The 14855-nt window shown below is 52.4% G+C and overlaps 1 protein-coding gene across 1 annotated transcript in view; it reads left to right on the top strand.

The window, feature by feature from the left end:
• Positions 1-676: 676 nt before the first annotated feature.
• The window catches only part of PFKL (phosphofructokinase, liver type), a 58190-nt gene continuing 44011 nt past the window's right edge, over positions 677-14855 (top strand). The window contains exon 1 of the mRNA XM_030575832.1: positions 677-827. Coding sequence (XP_030431692.1) covers positions 740-827 — 88 coding nt within the window. The 5' untranslated portion in view covers positions 677-739. The remainder of the gene's footprint in view (positions 828-14855) is intronic.

The raw sequence follows: 14855 nt of genomic DNA, 5'->3' as shown, positions 1-14855 counted from the left end.
GGGTGTCGGGGGCAGGAGGGGGTTGCTGGGGAGGGGGTGTCACTGCAGGGGGTGTCAGTGGCCGGGGCTGTCTCTATGGGGCAGGGTGTTGAGGGCGGGTGGGGGTTGCTGGGGAGGGGGTGTCACTGCAGGGGGTGTCAGTGGCCGGGGCTGTCTCTATGGGGGCAGGGTGTCGGGGGCAGGAGGGGGTTGCTGGGGAGGGGGTGTCACTGCAAGGGGTGTCAGTGGCCGGGGCTGTCTCTATGTGGGCAGGGTGTCGGGGGCAGGAGGGGGTTGCTGGGGAGGGGGTGTCACTGCAGGGGGTGTCAGTGGCCGGGGCTGTCTCTATGGGGGCAGGGTGTCGGGGGCAGGAGGGGGTTGCTGGGGAGGGGGTGTCACTGCAGGGGGTGTCAGTGGCCGGGGCTGTCTCTATGGGGGCAGGGTGTCGGGGGCAGGAGGGGGTTCCTGGGGAGGGGGTGTCACTGCAGGGGGTGTCAGTGGCTGGGGGTGTCGGGGCTGTCTCTATGGGGGCAGGGTGTTGAGGGCGGGTGGGGGTTGCTGGGGAGGGGGTGTCACTGCAGGGGGTGTCAGTGGCCGGGGCTGTCTCTATGGGGGGGCGGGGGCTGGGATGATTCCACACGCGGGTGTCCCGGCCGCAGCAGCAGCAGCAGCGGGGCGGGGGCCCGGGCAGGGCGGAGCGAGGCTGAAGGTCGCGGGGAGGCGGCGCTCGGCTCGCTGCTACCCGAGCTGTGCTGGCGGGATGGCGGCGGCGCTAGAGCTGGAGAAGCTGCGGATGGCGGGGGCCGGTATGGCCCTGGCGGTGCTCACCAGCGGGGGGGACGCACAAGGTGAGGCCGTCGCTCCGGGGGGGGCTGCGTCAAGCCCATCCCCCATCCCCTCCCCGCGGGGCTGCGCCCAATCCGCCCCCCCGTCCCTGGGGAGGGGGCTGCACGGGCGCCTCGCGGGCTCGCTCCTCGCGCGCTTCCCCCCTCCCCCGAGGGGGCCCGAGGTCGGTTCGCACGTGCCCAAACCCGAGTCACGTGTGCTGTGGGTGACTGTGCCTCGAGTCATGGCGAACGGCCTGAGCAATAGATCCCAGAGGCGAGGTTCCGCTCTCTGAGCAGCCTCGCGGAGGAGGGGGCGCCACTGTAATCGCTCCCAGAGCGCTCGATGGCCGGGTGGGCAGCCCTGAGAGGTCCATCGCAGGGCCTGTGTGGGGGCCAGACATCGCCAGTCGATCCCTGAGCCCTTCCCAGCCCAGGTGGCAGGGCAGTGCCTGGGTCCTGGAGGGCAGAGCGGGACATGCTGGGGGCCCTGCCCAGGCAGAGGGCCTGGCCACTGGCACAGAGGTCAGGGCAATGCAGGGGAGCCAGGTGGGGATCCCCTCTGGCCCTGACACTCACAGGTGCAGCACCCAGGCCTTGCCTGTGGCCATGGTGCCCTGCACTTGGTCACATGGACTATGCACCTGGACCTGCGAGCACTCAGCACTTCTGAGAGCCTGCCCCAACGACCCTCAGCTCTGCCATAGGGCTGTATTAGCCCCACAGCTGCCATGTGGGCCACAAACCCAGCAGGGTGAAACGTAGGGGGCACGTTGCCCCACTGCCCCCGGCAGCTGTGCCTACTGCCTGTCTGTGGCCTGCCTGTTCGTCTAGTGGCCATTGTGGGGTTACGCTGCCCTACTGGCTTCTCTTGTATAGTTGTCAAGTGTGTGAGCCAGACCAGATGGCCCAGGAGTGATTTACAGTGAAACTGAGTAGGGATTGGAAATAAAGGGAACAGTCTACAGCTGTCCCTACTAGGAGATCAGTGTATTACCGCTTTATGGCACAGTTATTGAATCTGTAATTAGGGTGATTGTAGTACTGAGTGTTTACACTGATAGCAGAGATTTCAGAGTAATGAAAGATCTGCTCAGTTACAGTCAGGATGTAAAGAAACGGAGTTCCTATATTGTATCTTTTTTGTTTTTAAATGTAATCTTCAGGAGCCTTAAATGGTTGTTGTTATTTTTTTTTTAATCCGTTCACCTTTAATATGGGTAAAAAAAATCAGGGCACTAACATGCCATTTGCTGCCATCACATTGTCTACTCTGCTTGCGTGAGCTACACCTTCCCTGTGTCTGTCTGGTGTATTTCAGTTGTCAGCTCTTTGGGACAGGGACTGTCTAGTATTATGTTTGTTCAGTGCCTAGCACAATGGGGCACTGGTCTTGGTTAGTCCTTGGGCACTACTGTCATAGCCGTGATTAATAATAATAAGCACTGAAACATCAAGAAATGGCAAGAGTCCATCTAAACTCTCCCCTTAGAAGAGTCTATAATGATATAAGCACAGGGTGCTGTTCTTAATAAGGCATAGATTCCTTTGATTTAAAGAAACATTGTTTAACACAGCAGCAAGGGCATGGGAAATCTGCAGCCTGCTACTGTCTGCTCTGACTTCTGCAGTCCAATGCCCACCTTCCAAAATGAAGAATGAGCTTTAGTGTCTGTATCTGCCCCATGCATCCTCATGTAATAACAACAGCTGCTCCACACACGGTATTTCTAAAATAAGGAGAATATTAGGCTGCCAATTCCATCTTCACAACCGCAGCCCTGTGAGCACTAAAGTGGTTTAAAATAAAGATCTAGAACAGATTTTATAATGGTGATAGTATCATTTATATTTTCATTCTCACACTCCAAAGGGGTGGAACCAGTTGTGCCCAGGCATTCCAGAAATTTCACCTTGTGACAGAGAACAGTTCTGGAAAACTTGAGCTTGAAAGGTGAAAGTTTTGGAAAACTATCAGCAACTGAAAACATGGGGTTACTATGCAAATATTTATTTTTTCCCCTTGTTTTCAGTTGACTCCTCCCTCCATAATCTGTTGTCATTTCTTATTGAGTAATCTGTCTAAATTAGATTGTAAAACTTTATGGCAAAACCTTTGTCTTTTCACTTGTCTAAAATGGCCATCCACACCAGCAGTGCTATATAGATCATCATAATACTACTAGTTATGTCCCTTGGGCCTTGTCTACACTATGGGGTTAGGTCGAATTTAGCTGTGTTAGGTCAATTTAAAAATGAATGCGTCCACACAACCAACCCTGTTCTGTTGACCTAAAGGGCTCTTAAAATTGACTTCTGTACTCCTCCCCAGCGAGGAGAGTAGTGCTATAATCAACGTTGCTGGGTCGAATTTGGGGTAATGCAGATGCAAATCGATGGTATTGGCCTCCGGGAGCTATCCCAGAATGCTCCATTATGACCACTCTGGACAGCTCTTTGAACTACGATGCACTAGCCAAGTACACAGGAAAAGCCCCGGGAACTTTTGAATTTCATTTCCTGTTTGGTCAGCATGGCGAACTCAGCAGCACAGGCAACTGTGCAGCCCCTCCAGAATCGTAGAGCGTAGAAGGTTTCTACGCTTCCCCTATCATCTCCGTGCCTGAGGTTATCACAGATTAGAAGGCGAAAACACTCACAATGACATGTTTTCCGAGCTCTTGAAGTCCTCCCGCACTGATAGGGCACAGCTTAATGCATGGAGGCATTCAGTGGCAGAGGCCTGGAAAGAATTAAGTGAGCGCGAAGAGCAGAGGCAGGACACGATGCTGAGGCTAACGGTGGAGCAAACGGACATGATGAAGCATCTGTTGGAGCTGCAGGAAAGCCAACAAGAGCACAGCCCCCTATTGCATCCACTGTATAACCGCCTCCCCTTCTCCCCATGTTCTATAGGCTCCTCACCCAGATGCCCAAGAATGCAGGGTGGGGGGAGGCTTCGGGCACCCAGCCACTCCACTCTAGAGGATGGCCCAAGCAACAGAAGGCTGTCATTCAAACAGCTTGGTTTTTAGTGTGGCTACAATAAGCAATGTGACCTTATCCAGTGGTGAGCTGGAATCGGTTCACACGTGTTCACAGGAACCGGTTGTTAAATTTAGAAACCCTTTTAGAACCGGTTGTTCTAGGACAACCAGTTCCAAAAAAGCTTTAAAATTTAACAAAAGCGCGGGCAGCTGTCCACCCCACCGCCAGCCCCAGCTCACGTTCCCCTCCTCCCCTGAACACTCTGCCCTCCTTCTCCTCCCTCTCCCCTGCTTCCCTCGAATCAGATGTTCGCGGGAAGCCTGAAACCAGCAGCAGGCAGGTAAGCTGGGGCTGGGGGGTGCGAGGAGGGCTCCAGGGACGTGTGGTGCGGCACGGCGCAGCCGTGTCCGGTTCCCTTTGGGCCTGGCCTGCCCCAGCCGAGCTGCCCCAGCCCGATCCTGGCCAAGCACCCCCGGCTTTGGCCCCAGTGGCTCCGGCCCGGCTCGGGCCCCACAGCATCAGTCGTGGCCGAGCGGCTCCGGCCCAGCCCGGGGAGTCTCGGGCCCTGCAGCACGGCTCCCGATCCCGGCCCGGCTCGGGGAGTCTCGGGCCCCGCGGCGCGGCTCCCGGTCCCGGTCCCGGCCCAGGAAGTCTCGGGTCCCGCAGCGCGGCTCCTGGTCCTGGCCCCAGCCCCGGCCCTGGCCCTGGCCCTGGCCCTGGCCCGGGGAGTCTCGGGCCCCACGGCTCCCAGTCCCGGTCCCAGCCAAGTGGATTCGGCCCGGACCAGGGAGTCTTGGGCCCCACAGCTCCTGGTCCCGATCCCAGCTGAGCGGACCCGCCCTGGCCCCAGGCAGTGCGGTAAGGGGGCAGGCAGCGGGGAGGGGGTGTTGGAAGAGGGCAGGGGAGTTCAGTGGGTGGGGGGGAGTGGATAGGGGTCGGGGCGGTCAGAGGGCAGGGAATAGGGGGATTGAATGGGGGCAAGGGTCCCAGGGGGGCAGTCAGGAAGGAGCAGGGGTTGGATGAGGTGGTGAGGGGCAGTCAGGGACAGAGAGAAGGGGTGGTTGGATGGGGTAGGGGTCCCAGGGGGCCATCAGGAATGAGGGAAAGGGTTGGATGGGGTGGCAGGGGGCAGTCAAGGGACAGGGAAGGGGGGTGGATGGGTCAGGGGTCCCGGGGGGGGCGTCAAGGAACATGGGGGGGTTGGATGGGGCACGACCTCCTGGAGGGGGGCAGGACCCCCTCATGGGGTGAGGAGGAGGGAACCTATTGTTAATATTTTGACAGCTCATCACTGGCCTTATCCTCCCCTTCTTCCCCATCCCACCTGTCTACCTTGTCCGTTCTCTCATTTTTTTCTAATTAATAAAGAAAAAATGCATGGTTTCAAAACAACAGTTACTTTATTTCGAAGTGGGGAGGGTGCTTGGCTTACAGGGAATTAAAATCAACAAAGGGAGCGGGTTTGCATCAAGGAGAAACACACATTATTGTCACATCAAAGCCTGGACAGTCATGAAACTGGTTTTCAAAGCCTCTTTGATACACAGCGCACCTTACTGTGCTCTTCTAATCGCCCTGATGTCTGGCTGCTCAAAATTGGATGCCAGGTGATTTGCCTCAATCTCCCACCCTGCCATAAATGTCTCCCCCTTACTCTCACAAATATTATGGAGCACACAGCAAGCAGCAATAACAATGGGAATGTTGGTTGTGCTGTAATCTGACCAACAGTGCCAGCGAGCTTTTAAATGTCCAAAGGCACATTCTACCACCATTCTGCATTTGCTCAGCTTATAGTTGATCTGCTCCTTACTACTGTCCAGGCTTCATGAACGGATCCCCCGAGCTTCTCGCTGGGGAAAAGGAGAGCAGGTTGCAGGAGAAGTGCAGGAGCTGTACACCATGCCCTGGAGATTGCTAAGAGCCTGGCAGGGAAGACATTCCCAAACCCTCCAGCCAAGCTACATGTCCAACGAGGATGGTTACCAGTCCTACAGCAGCACCCAGGAGGACTAGTACAGATCCCCCAAGCTCATCGTAGAAGAGCAGAGTTGCAGCGGAAGCAGTGGATGACGACAGTTAGCAGTCCTACCGCAAAGTCTGCTGCCAGCAGCACCCAGGAGGACCAGTACGGATCCCCCAAGCTCGTCACTGGAGAGCAGGAGAGCAGAGTTGCAGTGGAAGCGGTGGATGACAATGGTTAGCAGTCCTACTGCACCGTCTGCTGCGAAGGCAAGGAGCTGCTGCTGTGTAGCAATGCCAGCTGCTGCAGGTGCTTCTGTGTCGAATGCTTTGTGGTCTGGGTAGGGCAAGGTACCTCGGCCAAGGCAAAAGAGCAAGAGCCCTGGAGTTATTACATGTGTCAACCACAGAAGTGCTATGAGGTGTTATAGCGCCGACTGGACTGGAATGTACGGCTGCAAGACTTCTTCACCAGTGACAAAGGACAGGAATATGATGCTCCTACCCTTGACAACAGAACATCAATGATTGCATTGGCTACTTGGATCACAGCAGCCCCCACAGTAGACTTGCCCACAACAGCAGCGGTGACAGTGAACTGAGCTATGCTTGCCGTGATATGGTGTCTGCACAGGTAACCCAGGAAAAAAGGGGCGAAACTATTGTCTGCTGTTGCTTTCACAGAGGGAGGGGCGACTGATGACATGTACCCAAAGCCACCCGCGGCAATGTTTTTGCCCCATCAGGCATTGGGAGCTTAACCCCGAATTCCAATGGACAACTGAGACTGTGGGAACTGTGCGATAGCTCCCACAGTGCACCGCTCCGTAAGTTGATGCTAGCCACAGCAGTGAGGATGCACTCGGCCAACTTAATGTTCTTAGTGTGGAAATACGCAATCAACTGTATAAAATCGATTTCTAAAAATTGACTTCTATAAAATCGACCTAATTTTGTAGTGTAGACATATCCTTGGAAAAACCCTCCCAAACAATTCCTCTTTCCTTATTGTTTACATCCTTCAAATACTTGTAGTTATCATGTTCCCCCATTAGTAGTCATTTGGCAAAGTTTTGTACACTTAGGGTTTGGCTACACTTGCAGCTGTACAGCGCTGGGAGTTACAGCTGTCTTCATACAGCTGTGTAGGGAAAATGCTGCAGTGTGGCCACACTGACAGCTACCAGCGCTGCAGTGTGGCCACATTTGCAGCATTTGCAGCGCTGTTGGGAGTGGTGCATTATGGGCAGCTATCCCACAGAGCACCTCAACCCATTTTGGCGCCGTGGGTTGTGGGAAGGGTGCGGGTCATTCAATTTCCTGTCCCAACGCCCCGTGATGCATTGCTTCACATCCCAGCAGTCACTGTTTTTCTGTCCACGTTTGGCGCCATTGTGACTCTCCCAACGGTTTCTGTGCAGTGCGATTTCTGTGGGAAATGGAGCCCGAGCTGCTGAGGAGTATGCTGATGAGTCTCGCCAGCACATCACGTTTGGCAGTTGAGCTATTCCTTCAGCTCCAAAGTGACAGTGAGGAGTCCGACGATGATATCAAGTCGCCTGACGCGTATGACACTAAATTGCTTGTGGCATTCACGGAAATGCTCAGCACCGTGGAACGCCGCTTTTGGGCTCGGGAAACAAGCACTGAGTGGTGGGATCACATCGTCATGGAAGTCTCGGATGACGAGCAGTGGCTGCAGAACTTTCGGATGAGAAAAGCCACTTTCATGGGACTGTGTGCTGAGTTCGCCCCCACCCTGCGGCGCAAGGACACGAGATTGAGAGCTGCCCTGCCAGTGGAGAAGCGGGTGGCTATCGCAGTCTGGAAGCTGGCAACTCCAGACAGCTACCGATCGGTCGCGAACCAGTTTGGAGTGGGAAAATCGACCATTGGAATCGTGTTGATGCAAGTTTGCAGGGCCATTAATCGCATCCTGCTAAGAAGAACCGTGACTCTGGGGAACGTGCAGGACATTGTGGATGGCTTTGCACAAATGGGTTTCCCTAACTGTGGAGGGGCGCTAGATGGGATGCATATTCCTATTCTAGCACCACCCACCTAGCATCTGAGTACATTAATCGGAAGGGGTATTTCTCTATGGTTCTCCAGGCGCTTATGGATCACCATGGGCATTTCATTGACATTAACACAGGCTGGCCTGGAAAGGTGCATGATGCACACATCTTTCGGAACAGTAGCCTGTTCAGGAAGATGCAGGCCGGGACTTTTTTCCCAGACTGGAAGATCACAGTAGGGGACGTCGAAATGCCCATTGTGATCCTTGGAGACCCCGTTTACCCGTTAATGCCTTGGCTCATGAAACCGTATACAGGGAAGCTTGACAGGAGCAAGAACCGGTTCAACTACAGGCTGAGCCGGTGCTGAATGACTGTGGAGTGTGCTTTTGGCCGTTTAAAAGGGTGCTGGCGATCTCTGTACGGGAAGCTAGACTTGGGGGAAAGCAGCATCCCTGCGGTTATATCCACGTGCTGTATTCTCCATAATATTTGTGAAGGGAAGGGTGAAACATTCAGTCAGGAATGGACCTCCGAGGTTCAAAGCCTGGAGGCTGAATTTGCACAGCCAGAGAGCAGGGCTACTAGAGAGGCCCAGCACAGGGCTGCAAGGATTAGGGATGCCTTGAGGGAGGAATTTGAGGCTGAAAACCATCAGTAATGTTTGGTGCCTTGCACGGGAGTGAAGTGCAGTGGTTACAATGTTAGTAGGAATCTGTTTTTCCTAGCTGATTTGCAGTGCCTGTTTCTTTCCTGGGCTATGGTATCTTTCACTTTCTGCAATAATAAAGACTGTTTTCAAAGCCAAGAATTCATTTATTGAAAAGAAAATCACTTTCTTGACAGACACACAACATTTTGGGAACCTAAAAAAGGCAGGGGGATGGGGTGGTGAACTGTACAGTCACAGGTTTGAATATGTCCTGTCTGGAGTGCTGTGCAATTACTGCTGTACTTCAGGATGAAAATACTGCATGGTGATGGGGGTTGAGTGCAGAGGGTAAGGATCGTAGTTCTCAGGGCTGGTTGGTGAACGTACAGGTGTTGGGGGCAGCTGGTGGTGGTAAGAACCTGGTTGCTGGGGAAGGGGATTTGGAGCTGACATTGGGGCACAAGGGAAAGAGCTTTGGGACGGGGGGGGGGGGGGGCCGGCACGGTAGTGCTCTGCCTGCATGGCTCTGAGTGACTGGATAGAGTCCTCTTGTCGTGCCAGGATGCTTATCAGCTGCTTTGTGCTTTTCTTCTTAGCCGCTGTGTTTCTCTGGCAGATCCTGCTTTCCCTTTCCCTCCAGTCCTGCAGTTTTTTCCTCCAGTCCTGCAGTTTTTCACTCTCTCTGGCAGAATGATCCATAACTACTTTCAGCATGTTGTCTTTGCTTTTTCGCGGCTTCTTCCTGAGGTTTTGTAGCCTCTGAGCAGTTGATGATACGGGCAGTCGAGTAGTCACGGACACTTTTCGAAAGGCAAAAATGGCAACAGTTAGCAGAGGCAGCATGGTTTATAATCTCACCCAGACAGTTATTCCCACACAGTGAATGAGTTTACAGTCTTCACTTTAGCATACTTTTCCCATACCAAACAGAGCGCACATAACCCACGAAATGATGAGTAGGGGGGCTGATTGCTTCAGGGATGTGCAGGGGTTTCTGTGCATTGGGGAAAGCAAACTACTGCAGTGGGCATCTACACTGAACAGTCTCCCAACATTTTCCACAGGAGTTAATCCTGGAAGATATCTCGCTGCTGCAGATCACCTGGGAAGAGGGGTAGGGTCTTCTACAGCAATGCAGATTCCGCCCTGCCCCTACGCAGCTTGCCTGTGTGCAGCAATGGTCCCCCCACCCCTCGCGGCACAGCGGCATGAACATGTTAGCCTGACTGGGACAAGGACCACAGTGGCTCTCCCTATAAACTTGTGCAAGCGCATTGCCCACGCTCTGGCTGAAACTTTTGAAGAGATTACCGAGGCTGATTACTGCGACTTGCTAGACCACATCAATGGGCTATTCCACATCTAGGCATTCATGCATGCAGCCCTAAGCCCCCCTCCTCTCCCGAAACATTTCCATCCTGAAAATAAAAGCTGCTTACCAGGAACCCGCTCCTCTGTTTGTCCTTCACCAAGTACCGGCTGCTGCGACTGGCTACCTTCCTCCTGGCTTGAGAAGAGCTCCTGGCTGCATGCCTCCTGGGACTCCGGGGTGTCTCCCCCCACCCTAGTACCCTCAGTCTCGGTTTCCTCTCCCTCCCCTCCTGTTCCCCCCTCCCCCCGGCTCTGAAGTGTCCATCATGGTCATGGGATTGGCAGTGAGGTCACTCCCAAGTATCGCGTCCAGCTCCTTGTAAAAACGGCAGGTTGTGGGGGCAGCACCGGAGCGGCGGTTTCCCTCGTGGGCTTTGCAATAGGCACTCCTCAGCTCCTTCACTTTAACCCTGCACTGCACCGCGTCCCAGTCATGGCCCCTTTCCAGCATGGCCCTTGATATCTGCCCATAGGTATCATAATTCCTACGGCTGGAGCGCAGCTGTGACTGCAGAGCTTCCTCCCCCCAAACACTGATGAGGTCCAGCAACTCGCCATTGCTCCATGCTGGGGCTCGTTTGGCTCGTGGAGGCATGGTCACCTGGAAAGATTCACTGATTGCATTCCACACCTGGCTGAGCAAACAGGAAGGGGATTTTTAAAATTCCCAGGGCGTTTAAAGGGCAGGTCACCTGAGGCCAGGGCAGTAGAGTGCGAACTAATGAGCAGAGTGGCTGAACAGGCATTCTGGGATACCTCCGAATACCTCTGGAGGCCAATTACAGCGCTTTTGGTGGCCACGCTGGCAATCGTTATACTCCAGGCAGAGCAGGAGTACAGCCAGCGCTGCAGCCAGGGAGATGCAGCACTGTATGTGCCTTGCAAGTGTGGACGGTGAGTAAGTTGCAGCGCTGTAAACCCACAACCAGCGCTGCAACTCTCCAGTGTAGCCAAGCCCTTAGATCTCCTAATCTTGCCTTAATTCATAATTTCTTGGCTTCTTTGTGCCTCGATTTCTGAATCCTGCTGTTGCAGTAAAATTTATTTGCATACAATATGAACATGTTGAGCACTATGGGCCAGATCTTCAACCTGTAAATCAGAATAGATCCCTTGTTTTCAATGAAGTTACACTGATTTACATGAGCTGAGGATCTGACTCAGCACGTTTATTGTATAGATAATGCACCTCCTACTATTATAAATATCACAAGCCCTTTTTCCATTCATCTTCTTCCCTAGTGACAATGGCAGTGATAGGTTGGAAAACAGAGGTCTGGTGGTGGCTAAATTAACCTTGCTAAGCTTTGTTATAGGGTGTTGGACTGATGAAACCAGAGAAGGAGGAGCCTGCCTACCTGGTAGAAAATACCCCATTTCCCCAAATATCGATTCAGGGAAGCACTTAAGCACGTATTTAAAGTTAGGTCTATGAGCATGTGCTAAAATGCTTTCCTGAATCGGGGCCCTAGCCATCAGCCCAGCACTTACTGATATCCTGCCAATGCATTTTCTCTTGCAGATCCACATGGCTGGGATTACTGTATTTTTCCTCTGTGCCATTTCGTTCTCAGCCATAGGCTAAACCTGTAGATAGCTTGTTTAAGTCTCATGTGGATTAGTTTGTTTTACGTGCTGCAGTCCAAGGATTAGCTAAAAAGTCAACTTTACATTCTGCTAAGTGCCAGAATTCTGGGACAAGTTTCAGAGGGGTAGCCATGTTAGTCTGTTTCATCAAAAACAACAAGGAGTCTTGTGGCACCTTAAAGACTAACAAATGTATTAGCCCACGAAAGCTTATGCTGTCATAAATTTGTTAATCTTTAAGGTGCAAGAAGACTCCTCGCTGGAATTCTGGGAATGGCTGTGCCCTGAAGGAGATCTTTCTAAGACTCCTCTGGCCTGTAGACAAGTGCTTGCACAATCTGTTCTTGCAACTTCAATCCTACTTCATTGATGTTTGTCTGGCAGGGCAAAGAGCATGTTAATGATGAAAGTACAGTGCATAGCTGTAGTTAGGCACAGTGGATCCAGTCCTGCAAACACTAGCAGGTAAGTAACTCAACTCACATGAATAGCCCTGGAGAAGTTAATAGACGTAGTAAAGCCACTCACATGTGTAAGTGTTTGCGAGATCTGGCCCGGTGTAACTAAGCCAGTGGTTTTCAACCTGTGGTCCACAGACCTCTGGGGATCCTCAGACCTCCATTTGAAAATTTGTAGGGGTCTGCAAATGAAAAAAGGTTGAAAACCACTGCTCTAGAATTTTCATTTTAACAAGACCTGAAAACAGCTAGGCACTGGCAGGTGACAAGTTGTTATTGCTGTTCCTGATTAACTGAGAACTGCACTTAAGCTGTTTACCTTTTTTTCCCCACCCTAATCCATTAGTCTGTCGGTCTCATTCACCTAGATTGTAAATTCCTGGGCGAATGGGCTGTCACTTCTGTGTTTGTGCTTGGAATGATGAGGCCCCAATCCGGTTGGCCTCAGGTACTACTGTAACGTTAATGTTCATGTGACATCACTGTGTTCTCCGATAGTCTGAGCTGCTTATGTCCTAGTTTTGCTGCCAGAGTCAGTAACAGCGCAAAGAACAGCTAACTAAGGTCGATTTTATAGAAGTCGATTTTTAGAAATCGATTTTATACAGTCAATTGTGTATGTCCCCACAAGCACATTAAGTCAGCAGAGTGCTTCCTCACTACTGTGGCTAGCATCAACTCACGGAGCGGTGCACTGTGGGTAGCTATGCCACAGTTCCCACAGTCTCAGTTGCCCGTTGGAATTCTGGATTAAGCTCCCCAATGCCTGATGGGGCAAAAACATTGTCACATGTGGTTTTGGGTACATGTCGTCACTCTCCCCTCCCTCCGTGAAAGAAACTGCAGACAATCATTTCACACCTTTTGCCTGGAGCCCGCTCAGCTCAGTGCTGCTGTTGCAAGCAATGTAAACACCTCACACATTATACTGCGGTATGTGCAGAACCTGGCTAAGAGGCGGCAGCATGAGGACGATTGTGATGAGGACATGGACACAGATGTTCCTGAAAGCATGTGCTGTGGCAATTGGGACATCATGGCAGCAGTGGGGCTGGTTGATAGAGTGGAACGCTGATTCTGGGCCCAGCAAAGAACCACAGACTGGTGGGACTGCATAGTGTTGCAGGTATGGGATGATTCCCAGTGGCTGCGAAACTTTTGCATGCATAAGGCCACTTTCCTGGAACTCTGTGAGGTACTTTCCCCCACCCTGAAGTGCAGCAGTACCAAGATGAGAGCTGCCCTGACGGTTGAGAAGCGAGTTGCGATAGCACTGTGGAAGCTTGCAACACCTGACTGCTACCGGTCAGTTGGGAATCAATTTGGAGTGGGCAGATCTACTGTGGGGACTGCTGTGATTCAAGTAGCCAGTGCAATCACCGAGCTGCTGCTATCAAGGATAGTGACTCTGGGAAATGTGCAGGTCATAGTGGATGGCTTTGCTGCAATGGGTCTCCCTAACTCTGGTGGGGCGGTAGATGGAATGAATATCCCTATCTTGGCACTGGACCACCTTGCCAACCAGTACATAAACCACCAGGGGTACTTCTCAGTGGTGCTGCAAGCACTGGTGGATCACAAGGGACATTTCACCAACATCAACCTGGGATGGCTGGGAAAGGTACATGACGCTCGCATCTCCAGGAACTCCGGGCTGTTGGAGCAGCTGCAAGAAGAGATTTACTTCCCAGACCAGAAAATTACTGTTGAGGATGTTGAAATGCCAATAGTTCTCCTTGGAGACCCAGCCTACTCCTTGCTCCCATAGCTCATGAAGCCTTACACAAGCAGCCTGGACAGTAGTAAGGAGCAGTTCAACTGCAGGCTGAGCAAGTGCAGAATGGGGGTAGACTGTGCCTTTGGATGTTTAAAAGCTCGCTGGTGCTGTTTGCTGACTAGGTTAGACCTCAGCACAACCAGTATTCCCATTGTTATTACTGTTTGCTGTGTGCTCCATAATATCTGTGAGAGTAAGGAGGATACATTTATGGCGGGGTTGGAGATTGAAGCAAATCGCCTGGTTGCCAGTTTTAAACAGCCAGACACCAGACCGATTAGAAGAACGCAGGCAGGTGCGCTGCACATCAGAGAGGCTTTGAAAACCTGGCCAGGCTACGGTGTGACAGTTGTGTGTGTTTCTCCTTGATATGAACCCTCTCCCTTTGTTGATTTTAACTCCCTGTAAGCCAACCACCCTCCCCCCTTCGATCACAGCTGACAAAGGAAATAAAGTCACTATGGTTTTGAAACCACGCATTCTTTATTAATTAAAAAAAAGGGGAGATAACTGATAAGGTAGCCCGGGTGGGTTGGCGGAGGAGGGAAGGACAGGGCCACATCGCTTATTGTAGCCACACTATAAAACAAAACTGTTTGAATGACAGTTGCTTCTATTTCTTGGGCCATCCTCTGCAGTGTAGTGGCTGGGTGCCTGGAGCCTCCTCACTCCCCCCCCCCCCCCATTCTTGGGCATCTGGGTGAGGAGGATATGGAACTTGGCGAGGAGGGCAGGCTGTTATACAATGGGTGCAGCGGCAGTCTGTGCTCTTGTTGCCTTTCCTGCAGCTCCACCAGATGCCTGAGCATGTCCATTTGCTCCCCCATTACCCTCAGCATTGCATCTTGCCTCTTCTCATCATGGTCACTTAATTCTTTCCTGGCCTCTGCCACTGAATACCTCCATTCACTCAGCTGTGCCCTATCAGTGCGGGAGGACTGCATGAGCTTGGAAAACATGTCATCGCGAGGTGCGTTTTTTTTCGCCTTCTAATCTGCAATAACCTCAGGGACGGAGATGATAGGGGGAGCGTAGAAACATTTGTGCCTGTGGGGGAATAAAAAGGGAGAGTAAAATTTAAGATGCATTTCTGAGAACAAAAGGGAGACTCTTTCACAGTGAATCAAGCAATTCACAGCAGACAGCACATGTCCTTTAGGTACAAGGTCACATTTTGCCTTTTATATTGAGCACCTGCCGGTATGGTGACACATCACACATGCTGGGCAACAGAATTCA

Source organism: Gopherus evgoodei, chromosome 9, assembly GCF_007399415.2.
Source record: "Gopherus evgoodei ecotype Sinaloan lineage chromosome 9, rGopEvg1_v1.p, whole genome shotgun sequence".
NCBI classification, from domain to species: Eukaryota; Metazoa; Chordata; order Testudines; family Testudinidae; genus Gopherus; species Gopherus evgoodei.
This window is presented reverse-complemented; position numbering and strand designations above follow the sequence as displayed.